Raw genomic sequence first — 27,014 nt, 5'->3', positions numbered from 1 at the left:
AGATATCTCAGAATCTGTGTGTATCTATGGCAGATAATTTGCAGATTTGTAGTATTTGGGTACAAGCATCTGTAGACATAAACAGGATCTCAGAGTGAAGTGCAATTTACGAATCGATACAGTCAAGCTGTGTAGGGAGGAAAAGAAAGATGGGGCCTCAGTTAAAACCTTACCAGTCTCTCCTGACAAAGATTTTTGTGACAATTTCACAAAGAAATTAATATTTGCATATTTTCTTTATAAAAATGTGATGCAATTTGTGGCATGTTTTAGTCATTTTGTGTTTAATGGAAGGTCCTGGAGATGATAATTTGGTGAAATGTCTTGGGAGTAAACTCTGGCCCAGAAAAGGTGCTCTGGTCCAGGATGGAATTTGTTTGACCTGGGGGGTTGTAAAATTGACACTGAATTATATGGGTTTATGCAGAAAACCTACAAACAATTGGAAAAATGTGGATGCACCCTCCAGTTTGAACAGTTTTTTTCAGAAATATTGTGGAACTGCTCACAATTGCAAGGAACAGGTTGAATATATTAATTCTTGTGAACATAAAGTCATATTTTCCTTTAGGGACTAACCCAACACTAAAATTTCACAATATAATTCTTAAACTGCCACAGACTAATGAAAGAGACCAAAAAACCCAAATACACTAAAAGAAAGTTAATTAATTCAGTACAATATTTTTTTTCTAGTAATTTGTCAGATGTCTCCTTCGTAAAACACAGTCCTGCAAGCAACGCATTGTCAGAATTTTGTGTAAGTTACTAGTGAAGCTACCCTGTCCTGTGTAAACAGCCTGTTATCTCCAGCAGAAACACTCAGTGTCTTCTCCTACAGCAGCCTGCAGCCAATCAAAGAGGGAGCCCATCCCTTACTTTGTGATTATTGGAACTGCAGGATATAAAGTACACAGCTAGGTTTTCACTCTCTTTGAGCTCTCATGTCTGCACATGAAGCTGTACATGAAGGAGCACTTTGAATTCCATATGTCAATCATAAGCTGGGTCATTGATTGGTCTGACAGGAATTGCTGGTCTGCAGAGGGCTGCTTGAGTGCTATGCTACTGTAAAGTACATGACATGCTGACCTTTTAGGTCTCCATTTTCTTGTCTTTAATTCCTGTGACTTGCCTATTGTGAGTCACACAGTAACACTTCAAAGCACAGGCTTTAAAATAACAGCTGCAAAATAAAAAAGTAAATTGCATGTTGGTGAGTCCAGACAAAGACATCCACCAAAAAAAGGCTTAATGTAATGTATAGAAATATAATCTAATCTAGTCTAATTGCATTAGTATCTAATATAATCTATCTATATAATCTAATTGCATAGGTGCAAGTTACCACATCCAGCTCTTTACCATGAGGAAAAAACAGGAATACTTAGAGTGCTGGTTAATACTATAAGTGTTAACTGGGATTAGAGATTCTGTTCTCTAATCTTGTGAAAATTCTTAAACAAAAGATAGAGTTAGGAAAAGTTATAAGTGGAATCTTCAAATTTTCCAAAAACATCAAAGCTTGTCCATCAGAACCTGTAAATGAAGACTGCTAAAATCCCAGACAAAACTTTACAGTGTACAGAGATACATACTGTGCAATTTCTGCCTGAATCCTACACACTCTAACTGGATGGCCCAATGGGATTTCTTTACTAAAGAATGGTTCTGCTGAGCAAGCATGTCCTTTTCAGCACCGTCCAGCTTCACATTCATTGAGTCGCAAACATCCACACCTGGTAGCTGGCCAGCACAGTACGGCCTTTCATGGTTGGAAGCTTCTTTGGAGTAATTTTGCTTTAAGTGCTTTGCGCAAAGGCACCTCAACAATGGCTGCTAAGAGAGGAGAGAATTCACTCTTTATATTCCTGTGTAAGTATGCAAAATTCAACAAGCTTCCAACAACACAACAGTGTGTAAGTCAGTAACTGCTAAAAAGATCAATTGTGGATTAATATTCCGTTTGGCTACCCAGCACCATGGTGTTCATGGTCAGGAGGGCCAACAATTGATTAGCAATTAAGACCCCTGATTTAGTCTTTAATAAGCAAGGCAGAAAAGAATTCTCTGTGCCAGCCATTGTTTTGTGTAATTTCTCTGAACAGTTAGGTCCTGTGGTTTTAGAATATGCATTATTGTGAAAACAATGAGAATATCCAGACACGCTATTTGATACATACACCCTCAAAAATGTAGGGTACACTGCTGGGTTACTATTGGACCAACCACACGCTGCATTAATCTAACACAGGGAGGCTGCTCGTTTAGCTCAGCAAGATGCGATGAATATTCTGTTCAGATGCTGGTTCATGTTAACTTCAATACTGGGTGGATTGGTTGAAAATTCAAACTGATTATTGTTTTTCATATTGCTTTACAGTAAAATCTGTAAACAAAAAACACACAAAAAAAATGCTATTTCAATAGACTACATGTCTACAAAATACTTTGTGCTAGATTTGGTAGTTCAAATCACACATATATGCAATAAACCAAACATTTTTAAACAATGTTGGAATTTTAGAAAAATATTTATTTTTCAAAAAGCCATAACAAATTCATAAGGGTCAGTTCACACACACTATAAAACTTGAATCAACAACAGCAACAGTATGATTACTTTATTGTTATTATGACATGAAAACACGGCCATAACATTACTGTCAAGCAGGCTATTCTATTCTATAAAAAATACTTTGTAAAAACATGTAAAATATGTACAACAACTAACAAGTTCTCTAAAGTATTTTAGGAACTTTATGTTGCTATGTAGAATCAAGATGCTGTGGATGCAGGGAACATAAGACGAAAAGGAAGGCTACTTAACTGAACAATGAAAAATTATTTGCTTTCCTGTAAAACTATCTATCAGGTCTGGAAGCTGCCATTCTGTTCATTTCCCTCTGACACAGCTGTTCATTAAGATAGGCTATAGTAAACCTGAAACAAAAACACAAAGAGGGCTATGCATAACACAAATAAATAAACTAATCACGGAGTAAGTAAGGTGTGTATGCCGAGGACTTTTTCCATGAGGTGTCAACGGCAGTCAGTATCGTGCCAGTGAAAGAAAACACTGGCCTGAATATTCCTTGTTGCATTAACAGCAACCATTTAGCTGAACTGTATCCTAACCTCAGTATTGCTCTACGACTCATGGTGACAGTGCCTGTGGCTGTAGTGACTCTCTCAAGCTTAAAGCTCATCAAAATGTATCTGAGGTCAACTGTGTTCCAGGAGCATCTGTCAGCTCTTGCTCAGATTTCAAGTGAGCATGATATAACCAGATCACTGGACAAAGAGGGAATTATTAGAGAATTCTCAGCACTCAAGGAGGGTGAAGTTCTTCAGACAGAACCACCTCAGATTTTTTTGATTTTTAAAACATCCTCAGCAGAAATAGTTAGTAATAATACCATTAGTAACATGAAATACTTGTTTTACTCATATAGGTATATGTGTATAGGCAGCGACCCAATTTTTCCAGCAATCGTAATTCCTCTCTCCCGCTTGGCTTGCTACCCCTCTGTCTCTCGTGCTCCATTTCGCTCCCCATGCCTGTAGTGAGCTGTCCATGGTGCTGAGAGAGAGCGCAAAACGCAATTTTAAACTACCAGTAGTTTTTAATACACTTTCCATTTCCAAGTAAAATATAGTATTGCTTGTATATTTAATTCGATTAATTCAATTTTAGGGAACTGTTTAAGCCAGAGGTGTCCGAACTGTTCCACACGGCCCTTTGTGGAACAGTTTGGACATCCCTGGTTTAAGCTATTTTAATGTCAGCTGATACATAAGTGCATAATAGTAGTCGCAGAGAAAGGTGAGGCTTACCCTCATTCCAGTAGTGTTTGGACTATTTCTATGTTGAGCTGTCCATGATGCTGAAAGTGCACACAAGTTACTGTGATTGCTTACGCTAGCTATCAAAATGCTAGCGCGCTAGCATTACAGTTAACACAACAGCTATATACAAACTGTCTCTTTACTTTACAATTAAACACTCGAACAGTTGTAAGGGCACAAAGCACAGCTGGGTAGATACATGAATTTGGAGGGGGTGCGGTCTTGTCTGCAAGGCATCAGCTGTCACTGGGGCTGACTCAACCACTAAACCGGCAGCTGGGTTACACAAAAACTACCTAGCTCTGTGGAAATAACTCAGAAAAATGGCCCAACAGACTCAACCCTGCACTTGGGTGGAAAAAAAATAGCATTTTTGTGTGTGTAAATCACCACATTTATTAATAAAATGCAGCAAATGTGAAAGCCTGTTTGACACTGATTTCTCAGATGATGCTGTTTCTCTCTTAGATTCATACAGCTGTACTGTGCATCTGGGTTGTTGTGGATATTCCTGTATTTCTGCTCACATGGTCTTGGCATAGTCAAGACTGTGCCCTCTAACTGTGACACATAGGCAGTGGTGTCAGGTATGCGTGGGCTGGCCAGCTACTGTCAGCTACAGTAACACTCATCACAAACTCTGCATAAAGAGAAGAAAATACACACATACACTGTCTGTGTAGGTGGGATTCCAGAGCCAGGTGCTAAATAGATGGTAAAGAGCATCTAAATGAACTAACAGCACTGTATTGTTTGGTTCTTTAGCTATGTGTTCTGGCTCAGTATCAAGGCCAACACAATTATTCTGGTAAAAAAAAGGCACATGGGGTCAAATGTGCAGATTTCTAAACAAATAATAATTGAAATACTAAAAAGCATGTTGTTTTTTTTTATCCTGGCAGTGGTGTGTTAAATCTCAGCTGATAACTCAAAACTAATGATCACACGACATCAAACACTCATATTCAATTAATGACAAACAAAGATGAGGGTGAAATTCAAATCTAACAATCAATATTGCTTATTTCCATAGCGGGTGGTCAGACAAGACCCTCAGCAGACGCAGAGTCTCCAGACAGCAAAGGGCTGTGGAGCTGAAACCCGCATATAGCATCTGCTTTGACGCTGATGAAATTATGGAGAGTGGCAGCAAACCCCAAGAGGAAGGAGGGTGCCTGGAGTCATACATCTAAGTGCTGCTGGACAAACCCCATTTCCTCCCTCAGTGGAGCCCTGCTCATGACATTCACTATCCTGACAGCAGCTGATCAAAATAACACTTATTTATTTATGCAAGCTTCCAGGAATCACATGCTGGCTAAAGAAGTGTATATTCCGGGAAAAAAAAAAACAAAACAAAAGAAAAAAAAACAGACAGACATCACAGAGGAATTGTGACATTGAGTTTCTGGGCAATGTGCAATCACCTGAGAGTTGAATACTGTAACTCAATAGCATTCGTTTCATATAATATGTTGAATAGTTTGACAAGAACGAGTACAGAAAGACAAGACATTGACTGCTGAGTATTAAATTGCGCTATTAACCACTCAAACATTATTTAGTAGTGACACTGGATATATTTAGCTATCCCAGTATGAAAACCTATGCTCTGACCTCCTGCTTTTGGACAAAGATAAGAATTACTTTTGGATAAGGGGAGTGCGGCTCTTCACTTCTGAGATCTAAGGGGAGAGGTTACATTCATGTTGACATATTATACCTTATGTTATTTATATTCTATTTACAAGGTGTTAACATCATACAACAAGTGCTTAATGGTGTAAAGGTGTAAGATAGTATCTTGTAAAGCAACATGAAGATGTGATGACAGATGAGGCCCAGGCCAAGTTGCCGTAATGTGCATTATTAATATTTGAAACTTACAAAACCCAAAAGTCTCAGGAAATAATATAATATGAATGGGCTGGAATCCCACAAGATACACTGTAGTGGATGATAAACCTTACTTTAAATATAGGGACGTGAAATCAAATATGCTGAGGTTCTATAATATTTCTGAACTACTTGCATTCAGGAGAAAAACAAAAACAAAAAACAGTGCCCACCTTTTATTTTAGTTAGAAATCTGTTAACATATGTTATTTGTGTTGTATAATGTCAGTATTGTCACTTTTGTGCTCCTAGTCTGATTGCCTTTTGTTGTTTGTGCACGTGTGGTAGCCCTTAACACCAGCAGCTGTCGGAGTACCATCAGTTCAGTCGTCTCAGCTCTGCACTGGTAGAACAATTACTACTCGATACCAATTCTGAATTCAGAGACAACTCTAGATTCTTTGCCCCAAGACTCCTGCATTGTCAGAGACTGCTGTTTTGCAATTTAAATTCCATGGATGACAAGCAAGCAAACAGATTTGTAACAAATACCAGAAAAATGTCAGCGCCAGTGCAATTAGAAGATGCTTGATTTGCTAATAACACTCAAAATTAACTTGGATTTATGTGTGTTTATGTGCATTTGTTCCTACATGAGAGACAGGAAAGCTTCTTTTTACGCTGCTGTATATGCAAACCATGCATGTCACAGGCAACAGACAAGATTAACTATTAATCATACTGAATGAGATCCATGTACCACCGGATAAATTAGTTTAATAAACCTCTATCAGCCACAATGCAACGGCACTTGTAGATGACAACGTGTTCGGCATACAAGATCCTTTCATTTAAGGTGATACTGCTATTTTGGTTCCTGTTCTTTCACTTTAGAATATCATCCTGCAAAAGTCCCAGCACACCTTTCAAAAAGCTCTTTAAACTTTTAACTCTCTTGCTTCCTTTGGCTTTTCTTGGTTTTATACTTTGTGGTTTCAAAATTTCTCTTTTCTTTCCCCTTTCAGACACTTTGTTACCACTCTTTTGATGAGTGCATTAACAAATAAAGTTTGCGTATTCTTGCCAAAGTTTGATGGTCCCGGACAGCTTTGCTTTTTCTTCACAGTTACACCTAGAAACAAATAAACTAAATATTTGAGGGAAAATTTAATCTGGGGTTTTAAATATAGAGATTTGTTTTTTTTACAGTATATGCCAGGGATTAAATAGTAATGATGATAATAATAATAATTATAACAATAACAATAACAATAAGTACAGCCATTTGTAGTATGTGTCCCTGCATTAAAATAGTATATGGGAATCATTAGGGTGTATTTTCATTACGACCTGTCCAACTTATGTCCTGCCATTCACCTGGAGACAAAGACAATTCAGACACAGTAATCTTTCAAAGGTTTCTGAGTGATTCCTCATTACAAGGTTTTTATGCTGCATTCCTAATAAATTGTTTAACAATGCTGAAAGGTGGACATGCTTGACAAATTTCACCTCCACCACCCTTCACCATTGTTCACACTGATAAGCTGCTCCTCCACACACAGTCTAATGTTGAGAGCTGGAGGGATTATTATTTCTCATTAAACTGTAACTACAAGGAGCTGACTCCATAGAGAAGGATACCAAGAGGGACAGATGGAGAGGTAGAGTGAGCTTGGTTCAGTAATGAGTACATCCGCTCCCATAGCAGAAGCTCAGTGGATGTGCGGTGGTCAAGACAGTCACCATGGGGCTAAGACAAGATCACACACAGCACAAGACCACCAAACAACCTTAATAATGCAGAGTGTGGCTCTGTACTGCTGTTCAGGCTGTCAGTCTGCTGTGCAAGAAGCCATGTTTGTCTAATCCAACAAGAGGGTTCTCCATTACTAGGCATATTAATGAGATTTTCACATCCCATCTCCTCTTGAAGGAGAACAGCTACAAATGTACAAACTGTGAATCTTTTCGAACTGACATGTACAGTCTCAGTACTTTGATTTGCCTTTTTATAGCAATTTGTTCTACTGTGACTGACCATTAAAACAGTAGAATAAACAAAATTAATTAATCAGCAAAAAGCATTAACTTTAAAAAAAAACTGTTAAGACTTACCATCAAATTTCTTATGTCTGGAAACAAAGGTGCTTCTCAATTCGTGACTCATTTCATCCACCAGATTCTCAAAGTCCTGTTTACTCTGTTGGCCAAATTTGTCCTCCATTTCCTGGGTGCAACATGTGTTTCCCTGAGGACATATGCGAAGATGGTCACCTGCAAAATAAAAATACATAAATAAATGTTAACATGTCCATACTGAAACCGACACTGACTATACATAGTCCTGATAACTGTAACAGAACTAGGCTATATAAAATTTCTAAAACTGCTGCACCACCTCAAAATCCTTCCTTTCCATCCTACAGTCATCCTTCTTCTAAGTTAAATTTCTCTAAAGACTACTATGCAAATTTACAGGAAATTCGGGCACACAAAAATCTGCGGTTCTAAATTCCAGCAACAGAAAACAAATTACAAATAAAAAAAAGCATATATATACAAAAAAAACAAATAGCCAGTACATGAAGCACAAGGAAAGGAGAATATATTAGTTATTAAGAAAGGTAATTCTATAAAAGTGAGCATTTAGACGAGACTTAAAGGCAGCAATAGCGTAAGCTATGCTTTGTTCTGGGTCAGTGGTCAAGCTGCTGAACAATCTGGAGCTGCTTCATGGCTCCACTGTTGAGTCAAGTATACAAGGTATTACTGTGATAGAGGTGGTACGATATTTCCAAAAGTTACCAAAAGACAGAACTGATCTGCTCTTGGAAACATTCCTCAGTTGATAAAACACAACCTGTTATGCTGAAGGGGTTGATGGTTACAAATGCTACTCACGCTACAGTGACACAGAACATGCAGTTTGGAAACAGGCTGAAAGTTTGTGGGCTCTAGGCCAGGACTCTTCAGCCACAGTTGAAGAGAAGCAGTCTTAAAAAGATCACATCCAGGGGACAGAGAGCTATTCATGATGGTAAGCACACTGAGGCTGAGGGCCAACTGAATCTGAACAGCTTTTTAGGGATAATACCAAGGGAAATGGATGAGGATATCATCATGTGACAGTTTTACAAATTCATAGAGGGACAAGGGAGGTCTACCGCAGAGCTGGGAGGAGTGATATATGTGTGTGAACAAAACTTTTCATGATCTGTAACCCCACATAATGTAATTTGTTATTGCTTAGTAAACAAAAATGTGATTTTTGAGCCACTTCAGTTTGTTAGAGACTACTTTTACACATTTTAACACTTTCAGACATAAAACTATAAAAAATAAATGAGGATGAGACTTGGTATGGATAAACCACATGCCAGTGACTTATAGTTACACTTGGTTTGGCAGAACTGTAGCTCACAAACTCAATGACATTTAAAGTGTCAGCAGTCTAACATGAAACCCTTGTCGGGAACCATCCCCACATGAAATGAGATATGCACTTTCATTCTAATTTCCTCTGTACAGAAAATGAGTTCCTAATTTCAGAAACTGACAGAGTAAAAATGGCTTTTGCCTTACAGAATCTTTAACATTATTTTACGCTGAAGAGGAACAATAGTGGTGTTTCTCATTTGGTCTGACAATAAGCAGCATCATTGGCTCGGTGTCATCAAATCAATAAGGAAACAGATAACACATTCCTATAAAATATTCTCTTGCACATTACATAATTAATGACAGTGGGAAAATATTGAAGTGACTCAAAAGTTAATGATCTACATCAGTCCATTTTCCCAAGCAGCCATTTCAAAAGAGCCACAGATAATGCAGACTCAGTCTGTAACAGCATTTATTTCTTCATTTCACAGCCTAAAACCTAATATTACTGTGGCAGGGTGAGCACAACAGGAAATGAAATGGAAACACAATCACATGTTATTAATGACTGTTACTTCACAATGACTGAAGATTGTCAGTGGAATTCAGTCCACCTACCTACCAACTTCACTGACTTAATAAATGCGCCTTTACAACTGCCTTCAGCATGTATCCTCTACCTGGGCTGTATCATGAACTAAATGGATGCCACCTCACAGATTTTTCAGCAGTGTCCCCTGCACACACTTTACTCTCTGATTTCTCTTCCCTCCACAAAGCACGAAAAAAAAAGGAAGAAAAAAAAAAAGCCCATTTAACGTACATTGACTACAATGAGCATGAGCTTCCAATCAGGAAAGCAGCTGTAAGCAGATGGCAGCTGTAAAATTCTCACTGCATGCAACAGATAGACAGCACAGTGGTAGAACAAGAAATGGATTTCACTAAGTGAGCGCCCCAGAGTGAGCAACAATATGATATGAGCACAAGATCATTTTTGCGCATTGGTGTGCAAAAAATAATGACGTGAGGTAAGATCTAAAAAATTCATACTTCAACACCTAGAATTTATTTAAGTACAGACCAGAAAAAGGGAGAGTGATTTCACATATAAAGGTGACATATAAAAGTGACATATAAAAGTGTCAATTGGATCACAGATGAAAGTGTGAAAGGTACTTTACAGCAGTGTGCATTTTGGGGTTATGAATGAGATCCTAACAATTCAGAAACTCAGCATTCACAACTGCAGTCTGTTGCACTTTTGATAACTTCAAAAAAACATACAAGCATGTGTTGCAGAAGATCAAGAAACACATGCAGACTGGTGACTCCAGTGTGTGGCAAAGTAATATCAACTAACCATCAACTTGTCAGACTCAGAACCTTCAACTGCGTTGTCAGCGAATGAAAGTGCCTCAGGTGTCACTACATGACCTAAGCATGTAACTCTAGTTGTGTGACAGCGAGTCGTCCTGATACCTGAGCCAACTGAATTTGTTGATAAAGACTGTGAGATGTGGTTGAAAGCACTGGAAATGGACCTTGAGTTGAGATTATTTTGTAACACATACTGATCTCATGGTTAAGAAACAGCTTTCATACTAAGGATAATAATCCTGCATTTATCATTAGAAGCACTGTAAGTATACTTTGATAGTAATGCATGCATGAGGTAGAAAGAATGCTTTAGTTGCCGGCTAGAACAACATTGGCTTTTGTAAAATTAAAACAGTGTAATTAATTTCTCTTTTGCTTCATAAACTGAACAAATCCTACTTTTCAGCAGACAGATTAACTCTTGATAAAACATCTTTGTGCGAGTCGGTCGCAAACCATAGGCTGAAACAGAGGGTGGTAAAGAGAAAACTCTCTTCCAATAACACACCCTCTCTATAAGGTATGGAGTTTGACTTTTAAAACGTTTCATTATTTTCTCCATGGGTGCTCACTTTCCATCAAAAAATAACTTATTTTATTTACATAGAATTCGAATGTGTAACTTCAAAGTGTTTCAGTGTTTTCACAGTGTGAGCTTGTTTATATGTATTAAATAATGTATTATTAATGTTTTGTTCCTTTTTCAATAGGCAGCAGGTATTGCTAAGTATGTCAAGAGGGAGTGGCCCCTGAACCCCCGATGGTAAAATCGATCAAATAAATATCCCGCACATCACAAATCCAAAGACAGCTTTTTATGACTGAATTATAATCAGTGTACTGAATCTTTAAATATAATTTCAATACATTTATTGCTATTATGTTATATAGTTAAGTTCTCTAGAAAATAGCATCTCCATGGTTTTGGTAAATAAGAACATAGTGTGAAAGAGAAACAGAACAATTACTGTCAAAATACAGACAAATTTACACGCACAGTATAATCTGGTTTTGATCTTAGATGGAAATATGCCACTGTGCAAATATGTTAGTGGAGCATTCAGTGGACACCTCCCACTGCAGATGTTTTGTTGAATAACGCACATGAGGCTCACATTTCCTGCATCATTTAATCAGGCCTGTGCTGACTGAGAAGCAGGTGAAAATTTTTGTATTTCAAATCACCAGTTATTTAAACATTAAATGATGAAAAACATGGATTAAAGAACTTCATTACGCCACACACTACACTGTCTTTAAAACAGATGTTGCTGGGAAGTCCCCTCAGGCTACACATTTTTGAGTGCACCCTTTTCATCAGATATGTCGAGAGAAAAAAAATCCATCTTGACACAACACCCTACTGTGTTTCCAGCAGTCTCAACAGAGCAAAACATCACTTAGAAATAAGCCTGTCGTGCAGCAACATATGGGAAGGTGCTTTCAAGGGACTTCACCACTCAGCAAAGTGTCATGACCTTCCTAGCCAAGGTTAAAACAGCACTGCAGCCTCACAGATAACCTGTCTGCTGGAGTACAGACCACACATTAGCAACAGACAGGATGGAGTGTGGACCAGATCATTCTTTTACAGCAAAGAAAAACAGAGTTTTCTGTAGCATCATAGAAAGGTTCTTTATAAGATTTTTACTTATTTATATTATTTTAGTGATTTTTAGATTTTCTATTGTGATCAACATCAAAAAACTATAACCAACAATGAATTAATTCAACTAACAAGCATTTTTTTGGTTTTCCAAATGTTACTGGATACAATGAATCGAATTCACAGGGTTTGTGACGAAACTCAAAAAATTCACTGTTTTGCTGCAGCTCCTTCTCCAATGATTGTGTTAAGGAAAAATACTTTTTGGGGCCACCATGTATCACATGATGAACACGGAAGTTGCAGTAACCTGGTTCAGCCACTACACCAAAAACAGGTCACACTACATTTTATCTTCATTTCTATGATCCTTTCATCCTCCTATGCTTCTTGCAGCTTATGCTACTTTGAGACTGTCCTCCTGTCACCAAATGAGCCCACAGGTCGTCCACGCAGCAGCTTTTACAACTCATAGTTACACCGTATTGTTAGGCAAGTAGTGTAGTAGTATATAATATATACATGGCACACACAGGACTTTCACAGAGAAAGTAGCCATGGAGACAAAGGTCCTCTAACCTTAAGGAACTACCTATTTTAACCCAAACTGAATTTTTTCCTAAACCTAACCAAGTAGTTTTTGTGCCTAAACCTAACCAAACTGTGGCCATTCATCAATCTTAACCGAGGGTTTATTATTTTTAATATAATGGCAAAGGTCCCGTAAACCTGCTGCTGGTACACTCCTATGGGTCGTATCCGAAGGTAGGGGCTATCAAATTATAAATGGTTATTTAAGTTGGAGGACTTGTTGGCTTATTTCAGCTGCTTCATCACTTACAGCTTTTCCAGCAATGCCATTCGTCCCCTGGGTTCTGTAGCCCTTTTCCTTCGGAAAACATATTCTCTAGTTTGAAAAATTATTTTGGTGAAAGATTTCTTATGACTGATTTCAGGATATGAGATTTTTTCTCCTCAAAAAAAAATCAAAGAACATAAGAAATCAGGAACTTCTCAAACCAGCACCTGCAGCATAATCCAGTACTCTGACATATATTCGTATGCCCAGTGTGTTCCTAACAATAAAAGCACAGCTATTAGTCATAGGTCAAACTTGTTACCTCTAACTATGGTCTTCCGCTGTAGAAACAACATGCATGTGTGTTGCTAGTTCAAAGCTTTGGGAAAGGGGATTAAAAAAAAATTGTGCTGTGCTGTGAGTAGTTGGAGATGCAATTTGGGACATTATTGGCTGAATACAGTTCCATTATTATCATTTCTATGGAACTCAGCATGTTTCTTCAAATAAACTGTAAATTGGCAAGGACACAGTATTGTATTTTCTAACATTCAAGTATACAACTACAATAGATATTCTACTATAACAGATACCTTTGGGCAGAGGTGAAACATTAAACAGATTGCTGGTATTGCTAAATTGTCCAAGTAATGCCTCTCTCTCACTCACACACAGATAGACACGAGGAGACTTAAGAAATTCATCATGAACTCATCATTCACTTTTTTTTGTTTTGTTTTACCAGCATCACAGTACTTTAGGTTTAAATAGGTTTCCTATGATTAAGTTTCCTGTACCTTTAAGCTTTTCTCAGCTTTTCTATCACCCCGTATCCCATCTAAAACAAAAAACAGAACAATGTGAGTGTAGACCCATGACAATTGCAAAGGAGTTTTGAAAACAACAGTAAACATCATAGCAGAGCTTTGGGATAGTCCTCCTTGTTTCTTTACTCACTGGGTCTGCACTGAGCCAAGTCTTATGTAGATGGGGTTTTTGTTTGCTTTTTAGTTGGTATGGTATCAAGCACGATTTTCACCTCAAGTTGTCTGTGATCCTGAGCAAGCCATACTTTAGGAGCTGAAGGGGAATTATTTCCCACTAATAGCACTGTATCAACACTGGCTTGTGGTGAGTCATTCATTAATAACAAGACTGTGAGGATGAGACAAAGGGACCTGTCCCCACCTGACCTCACTGCACTATCCCAGTCCTTGTCCTCCAGTCGTGCAGGGCTAACAGGATGATAGGTAACTTCACTTTGTGTCGAGCCATGGCACCATATCATGTTTTACATGCATATAGAGGAGCACATCTTACTCACATTAACATATTAATAGAAACAAAACAAGTAGCAATGCATATTCAATACGTACATACTCCAACACTGAAAAAAATGTAAGGTTAAGTTTTAACGAGAGTTTTATGCAAGCACTCAGCAATTCACTAATGCCTATAAATATATATAATAATAAAAAATTGCGATTACTTGTCAGTACCATGTCTGTAATCAAATGGAGTGTCAGTCAAATCAGGTAGCTTATTATCGCTGCTAATGAAGCTCTTACATTACTGGCTCTATTCTTCCTGCTGAGACATAGTCACATCTTATTGTGCACACCTGCCATTTAATAGTAGCATTTCTGATTATCTTTTAATGGTCAGCAAATGCGTTGTGAGTATTGGTAATCCTTTCCCCATCCTTCAACGGGGTTAAGTAGTTTTCAAAGTGAGGCTTTTTGATGTTCCTAAGTGATATCAGAGAAATGCGTACATACAGCACACCACTTTTCAGGACATCTTGCATGTCATATCTATGCATTTTAAGCTTTTCATATGTCATTCAATGCCGTTTAGTTCTGCTTGTCATCAGTGCTGTTTTAGACAGGATTAGGGTTAAGGGTTAGTCAGTAGAGAAATGACGTGGCGTGAAATATCACACAAAAAGCAAAAACTGTGTTGTGATAACACGCAAAATGACAGAAATTGGCGTCTTATTCATACACTGTTTGATGATACCAAGCTGGATGTTCACCTGCTCCCAGCAAGCTGAGGGAATCTGTTTGTGTAATAATCCTACATGAAAGGGCAGGGATTGTTTTTCTGGCTTTCTGTTGCGTGAATGTTTTGTGTTCATTTAATTTGTGGATCTAGTGATGTCTTCCATGCATCTGTTGTCACTGTTAACTGTTCCGAGCATTCATCCACCCTCCACGCATGCATTTTAAAATCCTTCTGTTTTTTGTTTTTTTTTTAATAATCGCTCGAGTCACATCTGCTTAAATTCTGTCACTGACGAAGAACTGTCTGACACAGTGTTAATATCTAACTCTGCAAACTTTTCCCAACTCCCTCTGTTCCCCATTCATAATAAGTGATGTAGCAAAGTAGCATTCAAAACTACACTTATCAGCTGATCCTGTGATCATTCTCACATCAGTGCACAGGTAACTGAAATGTCAGTTAGAACATGTCTTCTGTAACATCCTTGTCTGTAATATGCTCTCTCAAGGGCAAGTGTTTTATGAGTTTACATTAAGATGTATGTATGTATGGCTTTTGCAAAGTAATATGCCACAGCTTAACTTATGAGTCAGCTTAGAGAATAAATTGTCCAAGTTCCAGTGTATACCAGCAAAGCTAGGCCATCTCTCAGAAGTATTCATCAGTGTACCTGGCCAAAGAGGCCCACAGCATATGTTCTCTGCCATCTGTTGTGTCCCGTGGTTCCCCCTGACAAACTTTGAGCTATGGATGTGGCTGTGTTCCAGGGCAAGAACATGTTAACTCTACCTAATTAGTATGCCTAATAGCGTAGTGTGAGTTGTTCTACACTCAATAGATTCGTATTTCCGTATCCTCTGAAAAAAAGTTGCCTAGCCCACAACTAACAATGCTGTAAATCTTTGACTTCAGAAGATAATGATGATGAGTTGTCACTCGAAGTTCACTACATTCCACTACGAAAATGATTTATAAAAATGATTCCATCCCAGTGCGACAGGTGTCTCCACTCAACCCAAACAATCGCCGAGCTGAAGGAACAGATCTCCACTCTCTACCAGATCATGGCGTTCATAGACTCCGTCCGTCACAACGGGTGCGGCTGCCATTGGCCCAGCTGAAGAGGAGCTGGGGCTGGATTCCCCAGTGCCAGTCGCCCAACACCTGAGCAAGGACCACTGGCTGTTCGAAGGAGCTAAACCGAAGAAACCAGTTCACTCCACTCCAGCCAAGATGCCATGGTCCACTTTCCATAAGAACAGCTGGAGGAAAAAGCTTCCCCCTCATCCTCCACCTCCCTGTCAACTCGGACTGAGTAGCAGGTACAGCATCCTGGATGAGTAGGATTTCCCCCCGCTGTCTTGTCACTTCCATCCTATCTCCTCTTCACAGTCATCACCCGGCTATGCACCACTGACCTCCCAGCACTGCCAGAGCGCTCGACAAAGCAGCCAAACGTCCCACACACAGGCCTGTCTTGGCCCCACCATAGCAAGGGGTTAACCAGAGAGATGACCACACACACCCCTCACCTGCATCAGCCAGGTCCTCCGTCAGCTCTCCTAATTGGAGATTCGATTGTGAGGAACTTGAGAATGAATGGGGCTCACACTCTGTTATTTCCTGGCGCCACCATTCTGGACATCATGGATAAATTAACCAACATCAACAAATCCCACATGGAGGTGAATCATTATGCACACCAGCACCAGTGACACGTACAAAACGCAACTTCCTCCGTCACTTTAACTCTATAAAACAGTCCCACCATAGTGTTTTCATCTCTGGCCTAACTCCTCCACCTGTGGACGGGGAATGGGGCGGTTCAGCAGGCTGCTTAGCCTCATCTGGCAGCTGTTTGCTCGCTGCCAACAGATTAAACAACAAATGTTCACGCAACCCCATCTACCATTGACCGCAACCTTCCACACTGCCAACCTGCATCAAGTGACCGGTCCATTTTGATTGATCGATGTCCCCCAGGTCCTAATCACTATTGCTTTAGTTCCGCCTTGAACAGTCATACATGCTCTACTGGACTTGCTCACACCCTCTGAGACCTCTCACAGTTCAGTAACTACTGTCGTCACCACAGATGGACCACCGACGGACATACCACTAAACTACATAACAACATAGGAATTAGTCAAACTACAAATTAGTGAGTGGATATACTGTATGAATAAGATAATAAGTGATTTTCTGGATCCAGGAGCATCACATCTTCAAATGATAAACCATAAGATCTTTAGATCTAACCCTAAACAGACTAAGTTAGCTCACACATTTCACCTTCTTGTCAAAAATAAATGAAGAGGTTAGCCAGAGGTTGCTGTAACTCACTGTCTAGCACTGATCATATTCAGTTGATGTCATATGTTTTCAGACATGCAAGATACGTAATGTGCACATACTGAGCGTAGTGGGCATTTACTATTCTTGTTTCACCTCTCACTCTATATGGCACAGTGAAACCCTTGCTCCCTGACAATTGGAATTTCACAAGATAAGTACATGCAAACGTCAGATCATATCCTCAGGAACGACAGAACATGAGAATGAAATTCATGGTATGTGAACATTAGCATGGATCTATGAATCTGCATATTCCATGCAGTTTTTTCTTCACACTTTTAATAAAGTCTCTAGAGGGTTTTGTGTACAGAATAGCCAAGATTTTCACTCAAGTTACAACCTGCATTAATCAAAATTGAATGACATTATTCCTATCACATTTTGGGTCATGTCAGAAGTCATTATGAAAGGCATGCTCGTGTTTTAAATGACTAGGGGATGCTGATACAGAGGAGTGTATGTCCTTGGGTGAATGAGGACAGGTTCAAGAGGAAATGAAATCTCACTGACATAAAACAGTCTACAATAAAAGCGGCACAGTACAATGGTATGATGGTGTTCTTCATCCTCAGGAGAGTCAGCGTGAAGGGAAAAAGGACAAGAATAAAGATGTTGGAACAGTTTCAGACTCCTAGCAAATGTGTCAGTATATTATTTTTTTGAATATGTCAAGATATTCCACTGCAACATGCCATGTGCAAGGCTGTGTGCATGATAAAACAGCCAAGTGTTGACTCAACGGTATAGTGTTTCATATTGAAATATTTCTAAGTGTACTATAAAAAAAACTCTTTGAAGGAGGAAATATAAATGCATAACTGCCCTCTGTCACTGCAGAAGAAACATTTTTAAGAGACTTTGAAGAAACTGTTGGGGAGAAATAGGTTTCCTAGACAATATATTTAGTTCTCACACCTATCGTTCCCAAAACTGGGCTACACTGTGACATTTGAATTCTCTGGAGCTGCAGCTCATACCTGCTCTTCTGGGTTCAAAGGTAAAAATCCTGGGTAATCTAGTACAGAGGAGATGACCAGACAAGTTAAAAGTGTTTGCAATCCCCTTGAGCTGAACACATTTTCAGATTAATCATTACCTCGATCTACAGGGAACGAATGAGTTTTAGTCAAATTCAGTCAAAAGGAAAAAAAAACTTTTTCTGCCTCCAACTAGTCAAATGTGGGAATGTGCTCCTTTTCTTTGTCATATTTGATTGTAGAGTGACTATTTTTCAGTTTTGGACGGTTGGTCAGATGAAACACACAATTTGAACATGTCACCTTGGGGCTGTGGTAAATGCTGATGGTCATTTTTTTCTGAAATTTCAAAGACTAAACAATTAAATGAGAAAAGAAAGCAGATTAGTCAATAATGTATAAAAAAAAGATTATTTCTTTGAGCCGTATATTACATCCATGTATAAATATTTGCCACGAAGATAAATATACAACCAAACAGTACAATATGTTTGACCTCAAGGGTAGTAGCTATGGGATATTCTGTACCCTTCTGCAAGGTGCACCAACATCATTAAACCTAAGATTAATGTATGGATTTCCTTACCACCATGCGCAGCACATTTAGGAATGACAGGCACAGTATAATCAGCATGTATAGCTCTATGTGTGGCTTTGATATTTACTGAGAAGTATGTAATAAAAAAGCCTAGTGGAAGCAGGAGAAGACAGGTGTGGATGTTCAATCCATGTGGGCAGCATGCCTAGAGAATTAGACCTGAGCGGGAGGGCCACTATCTTCTCTGTCAACTGTGGAGCATGGGAGAGGACAGGTAGCAGCTGGTGGCTGTTTGTGGACCTAGAGGGGCCTGAGACCTGCACTGATCATTACCATTCATTTACAGCTTAGTTTACCAATACCAGCCATTATTAGCTCTGATACCTTGTACCAGTGCAAGCGCCCTCTTGTCTGCTTAACTGCGAGGGAGAAGACACAACTCAACTGCACAACACACTGCTCCCCACGGCGGGTTGCTGAAACACACCAGACTGTACCGTCCTCAGCAGCAGCATAAAGGCAAACATCCTCTCCAGTTGCACATCAGGTCTAGTCAGACGTTGTCAACAAGACAGGAGTGGCAGACGTGTGGCTAAAGATAGATCCAGCAATGAGGCATTCGAGGGGGCTTTATTTCATGATGGCTAGGTTTTGACAGGCAGATGAGGTGTTGGGGAAAAGTACCAGCTATACGTCACAGAAAAAGCCAACATTTGATTCTCATGACAATGAAGAAATACACATTGATCCTGGGGATTGCGTTCCGAAAGTAAATATTGATCTGTGGACAGCTTGAGAAGAGACAGCAACATTTTGTCAACTACTGGAAAGTATGTAAACAATTCTAAAAAAAAATTAAAATTAATAATAACTCATGTGTGAACCATAGGTCCAGTCTTCTTATAATCTTAACACATACAGAAATCTGCTATTTGAACTATGATTTGAGTAAATTAAATTTTGTGACTATGTGAACAGAATGATGTCCATTGTATGAATGAAATTAGTTTTTTTTTTTTAATTATACTGTAAGACATAACCTACCAAGAGCAGTTGAAGGCTTCTATTGTTATAACAAATAATGTAGTATGTCGAGGCCAAACTGATAGGAAATAGGGAAAAAATAAGATCAATGACTGGTGGAAATGTGTTTACGGCAGCTTCCTAAATTCTCAGTGACTACAGGTTAGAGTTTAATTGGACAGTTGTTGACAGGAACTAATAGATCAAAATAACATCTATTCAATCTCTTGTTGACAACAGGAGCACTCATTCTTTCAATTTCAAATGATTCTTAAACCATTAAACAGCCATTGCCACAACGTCTCAGGAGAATAACTTCAATCCATTTCCATGTTTTTCACAGCAGATTTATCTCAAATGAGTTTGACAAACATTAATTATCTAAGACTGTGTTCACACAGTCCCTCAGTAACATATATGACAGCTGATGCTTATCAGTAGTATAAAGATGGCATGTCAGGTTTATAGTATTTGGCCAAGCTTCAATAACCCAATGTCTCTTTCATGTGTTCTTGTTACCATTCTTAAAGTATTCAGAAATTACATTTTGTAAAGAAGTAAGCTTTGTTGCTACACACAATTAGAATAAGTGAAATTCAACTGAAAATATCGAAATAATGAGCTCACATTATATGCAGTGTAAATTGGCAAAAAAATAAACAGCATTGTTAATAACTGCCCAACCGCCAACTAAAATCCCTTCTGGTTTTAAAATGTGTAGGCTGTATTAAAATTTCAGCAACCAGGGTTATGAGCAACAGAAAGTTGGACATAAACCCCGCTGAAGGCCACAAACAAAATAAACAGAAAGCTTGGGTCACAGACAGGATTAGGGTTTAGAAATATTATCCAGAAAGTACCTTTGGTGTTAAAAAAAAAAAAAAAAAAAAAGCACAGTAACCCTGAAGACATGAGTTTCCCTCCCTCCTAAACAAACTCAGACACATCAAAATTCACAGCTGAGGATATCTTCCTTGTGGGAGCTGCAAAAGAGCATTATTACATATACTGTAAGTTCCAGAGTGGTAGAATAAAATAACTCAGTCAAAAAAAAACTTTGCATGACTATGGAGGCAAAGATGGAGGCTTTCCATGTCAATATTGGACTTGAACAAATTAAATGGCCTGTACAGGGAAATATAGAGTCCCTGACAGTGACAGACATACTGTGAATATCAGCTAATGATGCAACATCTGACTATGGAATAGATACTGCATGTACATAAAACAGAAGAATAATCTGAAGAACATATTTGAATCAATTGATTAGGTACATCTGTCTACACTGTATGAAAAGATCTTTTATTATAATGCAGCCTCGAAATGCCACATCTCTGACATAAAATCAACAAAGCTTTGCAATGATAGAGTTTAAAGTAGGGCTGCAAGTAATTATTATTTCCATCACTGATCAATATCATGATACTAATCATATCAGCTGTGGCATAAAACCCCTTAAAGGTTGGTTTCAAATTTCTCTACAGCATTAGGTACTCATGACTAAATAAGCAACAATCACAGTTAAGGTTAAATAGAAAAATTCTCCATGTCATATTCAAAAACTCAGCCAATCTGTTTCATCAGGACTATGTGGATATAGTTTAATAAGATTTCATTGACAGTAGCCTGGAAACACAAGCAAACAACCTCACAGCTGTCTTTAAGATTTTGATTCAAATGTTGCTGAACTCAGATCGGTACTCAGACGCTCATGCCGTCACGTCTTTCCACTTCAAACAACTGAGAAAAGTAAGGTTCAAAACTCTGTTGTATTCACGTTGGACCCCAGTGCTCTTAGAAAATAACTGATTGAGAAGAATACGCTTTCAGGGCCTTTAACGCAAGACTACTGTGCTTGATGTGTTTAATGGTATTAAATTGTACAGGTGTACTGTGCACACAATACACCCAATATCACAAAGAGCTTTATCCAGCGGTAAAGCAAACTGTAGCTCATCAATTTAAAATGAAACACAAAAGTGAAAGAAAAACTAAAAATAATCAAACATTGCCCTGCATAGGCCTTTTGATTCTATTTGAGAATTGTGTTGTTCTGCTTCCAATGCTGCATCCCTGAAACACTTGCAGGACAAAATGTTTCCTACAGCTCTCAGGGGGAACACCCGCAGAGAGAGCCCATCATGAGACCATTTTGGCATTCATGAGCATGATTGATGACACAGGGATGGAGGAAGCATTTGAGAAATCCCCTCTGCTGTGGGAAAAATGATGATTGTTTGGATTCTTCTTCCCTGATAGTACCCCCCCCTCGCCCCTCCTCGCTTCTCAGTAGGACACATTCACATTGCATTATATAGCAGAATGCAGCCTCAAATGCCAGTGCTACACATAAAAACTCAAACAATAGCTACCAATCCCAAAAGTCCAATTAGCTGTAATTTTATCACAAATATTACAATGTTTGCAGGGTGAAATGTAAAGGAATAAACACACCATAAACCCAACAAAAGCTGTGATCCCTCTCAGGACTTTACTACCAGATCTACCACCACATGTGTGACTGACAGGAAGGTCACAATAATCTGACAATACATCACAGCGATACTGACGTATGCTGCAGGGGCTAACAAAGTCACCTGGCCATTCCCTCTGCAGGCACTCCCATTTAGCCCTTTTTAATCCTCTCCATCCCATTACATGACAGTAGAGAACCTGTGCACATTACACGCTTCAGCAGAGATCATTTGCCTCGTTGTGCAGGCAGCCAAGGATCACATAAAATATCAGCAACGTTATTTCTGTCCCACCTCCATCTCCTGGCTGGGAGTAAACAGAGCTGGACGTCAAATGACTGCATGACAGAATATGACATGCTAAGAAGTTCCATTCAATCCAGAAGTCTGCTGTGTGACTCACTTTCCATATCTTCCCATCTTGTCTCCAGACGTTGGGTAATCCACTGAGTGGAAACTGAGACAGTAGGGGCAAGACCGAGAGCAGGTCTCATCTTCAACCAGAGCAACTGGATTTAAAATTAGACTTTTTAAGGTTAACTTTTAAAGGCTGTAAAAGCCTAGAACTTTATGAATTTGTTAAGAGTTCAATTAAATAGAAAAACGGTAAGTATACTGTGGAGAGGGAGATGCTCTGGGCAATTTTAGATGTGTGAACACTCAAAAGATTTTTAGAGCAGCCTGAAAGTTCATGCTCTCATGATTCAAAATGCCTTCACCAAGTTGCTGCTGACAGCCTCCAGCCTGGCCTGGTCAGCAGGCAGAGACATCGCCTAAGTCTTGAGAAATTACAGTACCGACTCAGCCTTTAGGCTTTGGATCATAACAACATTTCTGTCAATAACACTGACTCAACACTGTCATTCCACCTGACCTGGTTCCTTCTGTTTGACCAAACACAACAGAAAAAAAAATCTGTGATTTTAAGCTTTTCATTTTTAGCTCCATGAAAAAAAAAAACATACTGTAGCTTCTGGCTGAGTATTACAAGTGGTGCTGAGAACACTATAACTTGCTGTTATTTCTATATTATATTTGTAATGGTTCAACCATTGCAAACATATGAAAAAGGCTCTCAATGAAAACAAAGGGTATTCATTAACATAAATGTGATCAAGAATTTAACAGTCTAATGTGATTAACATTTAGTGATTAACATTTAGCAGATGATGTAAATCAGAAAATGTGGCATACAGACAAAGCAACAGACGAAATCTACTGTTTTCTAACTAATTTGATCTCTAACATGTTTTCTAATAGCAAGAGCACACACACACATATCTGTCACTCCAATTTCATGTTGGAGGCTCTGCCCATCAGATAATGCGGATTTCAAGGCATCAAACAGCAAAGCGATGTCATTTAACATTAGAGTACAGTATGGGGAAGCAGCGAAAGCCTTTTTTTTTTTTTTTTTTTTTTTTTAAGTGTGCCAGGAACATGAAGGTTGACATTTTTCCCTAATCATCAGTGAGTTAATAGAGTGTGATGGCAGCTGTAAGGCTAACAGAAACAATAAACTATACAGGAAGCTTTAAGAGTCGCTCTACACTGAGTCCCACAAGGACCAACTAATCTACAAGTACTGGAATATTAACTCCAAACTAATGTCATCATTGAGCACACTCTCCGTCTGCCACATGGACGCTCTTAACCCCTTCAGTGCCATCTGCTGAACAGCTAATATTACAAACCTGCGACATGAAAATCGTGAAATCTCAAACAAGTATCCAATATACTTCATAGAGCCTTTAACTAAACCGTAACTCTATTATATTTGTGTACTTTAAATGAGCTTTAAATACTGAGTGTATTTTCCTAATTTATCAAAAAAAAGTACTCCACTGTCTACTATAAGCTCAATTTAAAAAGGGCAGATTACCATCAATTAGACAAAACTTAAATTCAGCTCAAAATTATATTCCAGTGAAAATGGAAGAGAATAGAGAACATGTACTATTTCTGCTTCTGATACTTTAAACAGGTTTTGGGTTTTTTTTAATTAGAAAATGTTATACTTTTACATTAACCTTTAAATAAAAGGCATGTCCACTTTTACCATAGTCAAGACTCGGCTTAGCTCAAATGTTGTTTGCATGAGTGAAAGGCAATAAGTCGGAAGCCCGAAGGACATGCCCATCACTGTGTGAATTTGCTGAGGTGCTGATAATGCGTTGTCTCTCTAGCAGACATGTAAGGTTATGACTCATTCAAACACTAGATCAAAAGGCGTTTATACAGGGTGACATCATTCAGAGATGAGAGAGATTGAATTTTTCACTCATTTGGGAGATTAGTTGTGATGTCAGGGACCTGGATCCACAGGATTTAATCAGTTTGTTATTCAACCCATCTCTGAACAGGTGTGCCAGTGATCAAATATGCAGCCTTTTACTTGCGCCAGATTTTCTGCTGTATAGAAAAGCATCACTGGCCCTGAGGCATAACAGTGACAACCTGGAGAGATAACTCAGCAGGAGTAATAAAAAAAACAAAACATATCCTTAATTAATAAATAACATCTATTCCAAGTGTGGAGAAAAAAAATCCAGTGATATCACAGAATAAAGCTCAAGTTTAACCAAGAATTTTATCATTTCTGTTTTGTTAATATACTAATCATATACCTTTTCATAATTTACTTACTGGTATATTTAATAGTGTTTTGACATTTTACCTGTCATTTTTATTAATATATTAAAGTGCTGATTAAATGATCAACTATTTATTAATGCACTCTGACATATAAGTATTTTGAAAACTGTATTAAACAAAAAAACTACTTAAGTTTGCAAGTTCTTACTGCCAACAGGGAATCACACTGAACTTCATTAAACATGTATTACTTGCATGTATGATCTCTCGACCTTTTACTGTCACAGGATCCATATGCAAATAGGCCTTAATGTGTCATTCACTCAGTGAGGTATTTGACATAACTGCTCAATAGGGTAGCGGCTGAAATGATGAAGAATGGGCACCGTTATGGACTACTGCTGAGGCACTCCAAGAGCCAGCAGTTCCACTTCACGTTATCACCTCATTTTCGCAGGAATCTGAGTTAATCTGCAGAGTTGACCATTCATTATCTCTGCTTGGTTAGCACTGTCAGAGACCTCTGCTGGACACGCACACACTTATCTTACCACAGCTGCCTGGGTGAGTGGGGGGGGGGGGGGGGGGGGGGGGGGGGGGGGGTACTACTGATGCTGGCTGAGATTATTGGATATTGTTATGGCAGCATGAACATACAATCACTAAACCTCACACAAACTGTCCAGAGCTGTGTGTTCAGGCGTTTTAATTTACGGGTGTGCTGATTACAGCTGGCCTGTCACTTCACTTGTGCAAGCTGTGGGATGCAGGAGGCTGCTCCAACTGTTGGTCACTACCATATCAGAACAATTAGGACTATTCTGGCAGCTGGGTATAACCCATGTGAGCCGTTTAAAAACTTTGGTCAGCGAAAACTCACAGCAACTTAGTGAGTGACAGGTGGTTGAGGTGCTGTTAGGTGCAGTCGCATGAAACCTCTGCAGCATTCAAACCGCTTTACATACCCACTTCACATCCTAAATGAGTTGCAGTGGGGTGGTATGGGGATTTTGAACTTTTCCATCTAGGGTTGAGCATTAAACGGCCCGCAGATGCGTTTATTTCCTCAAAAATCCCTTGTTGTATTCACGAGGCAAGTTATAGTGCTGTGTTTGGCAGGTCGAGAGACTGACAGACGGGCCGTACTCAGTCCAGCCTTACCTGGGATCTCCTGAACAGGAACATGTGCGAAGCTGAAGCCTTTCCCGATACAAGCGTCCCTCACCTCGCTGCAGTTCCGAGCTTTAAAATCAGCTCTTACCGCAACCGACAGCACAGAAAAAGTGCAAATGATGGTCTCCAGTCTGAGCATTGTTCACTTCTGTTAAGATCCTTAATGTTTAAGGTTATCGGCAGTATTCCGCTTGTTGGTGTAAAAAAAAAAAAAAGAAAGAAAGAAAAAGAAAAAAAAAAAGAAAAAAAAAACTCTCCTGCAGTAGATCTGCAGGTACTTAATGAGTGGGCTAAACTAATGGTGTCTACCAGCACATTTCCTTAAGCTAAACGGGGCTCTATAGCAACCGAGAATGGTCAAAAGTCCCCCGGCGCCGCAGGAAAGAGGAGAGCGAGTGTGGAGGTGCCTCATGAATCCAGGCAGCGCGTTTTCCCGGCGTGTTGACACAACTTCGCCGAGCAGACGAAGCCCCGTGGTCGCTGTGTTGAAGTGGAAATGCCGTGGAGAGGGGAACGCTCTGTCTTCAGATCAGATGCACTGGCAAGGCAAAGCGGAATACAAAATATGGAGTGGAATCCAGCCTCATCCATTTCGGTCGGGGGGGAAGGGGGGTGGGAGGGGGAGCTGCAGGTCGGCACCTACCACCGCATATGTAGTGGAAATAATTAAATCAGAAATAATATATATATAGAAAGATAGGAGGGTAGGTGAACTGTTGAATATAATAAAACGTCACTGTTTAAAAGAAGTCTTTTTTAATGAGGTTTTATCTGCTAATGTTAACAGTACACAGAATTAGGCAGCACTACAGCAAACCTCACTGGAATATTTGGGGGATATTAGTGATAAAGTAACTGTAAAATAATTATCACTACTGTAAATTCTTATTGGTATATTTTAGCTGCTTAAGAGAATATCTGTGTGTTGTTAGATGTGGTACATTCCAGTTCTATGTTTTAATTTATTTTATTATTGGTATTATTTTATGTTTATGATTTAAAATACTTAACTAACCTTTGT

General features: G+C 39.0%; 1 protein-coding gene across 1 annotated transcript in view; it reads right to left on the bottom strand.

Moving 5' to 3' along the window:
• The window catches only part of LOC121194876 (glypican-6-like), a 78,549-nt gene extending 52,071 nt beyond the window's left edge, over positions 1 to 26,478 (bottom strand). The window contains exons 1-2 of the mRNA XM_041058002.1: positions 25,982 to 26,478; positions 7,804 to 7,962 (exon numbers count right to left, since the gene is read on the bottom strand). Of these exons, the coding sequence (XP_040913936.1) occupies positions 7,804 to 7,962; positions 25,982 to 26,132 (310 nt within the window). The 5' untranslated portion in view covers positions 26,133 to 26,478. The remainder of the gene's footprint in view (positions 1 to 7,803; positions 7,963 to 25,981) is intronic.
• Between the last annotated feature and the right edge of the window lie 536 nt (positions 26,479 to 27,014).

Source organism: Toxotes jaculatrix, chromosome 15, assembly GCF_017976425.1.
Source record: "Toxotes jaculatrix isolate fToxJac2 chromosome 15, fToxJac2.pri, whole genome shotgun sequence".
In the NCBI taxonomy this organism is placed as follows: Eukaryota; Metazoa; Chordata; class Actinopteri; family Toxotidae; genus Toxotes; species Toxotes jaculatrix.
The sequence above is the reverse complement of the archived record's forward strand: the minus strand, read 5'-3'. Positions and strand labels throughout refer to the sequence as shown.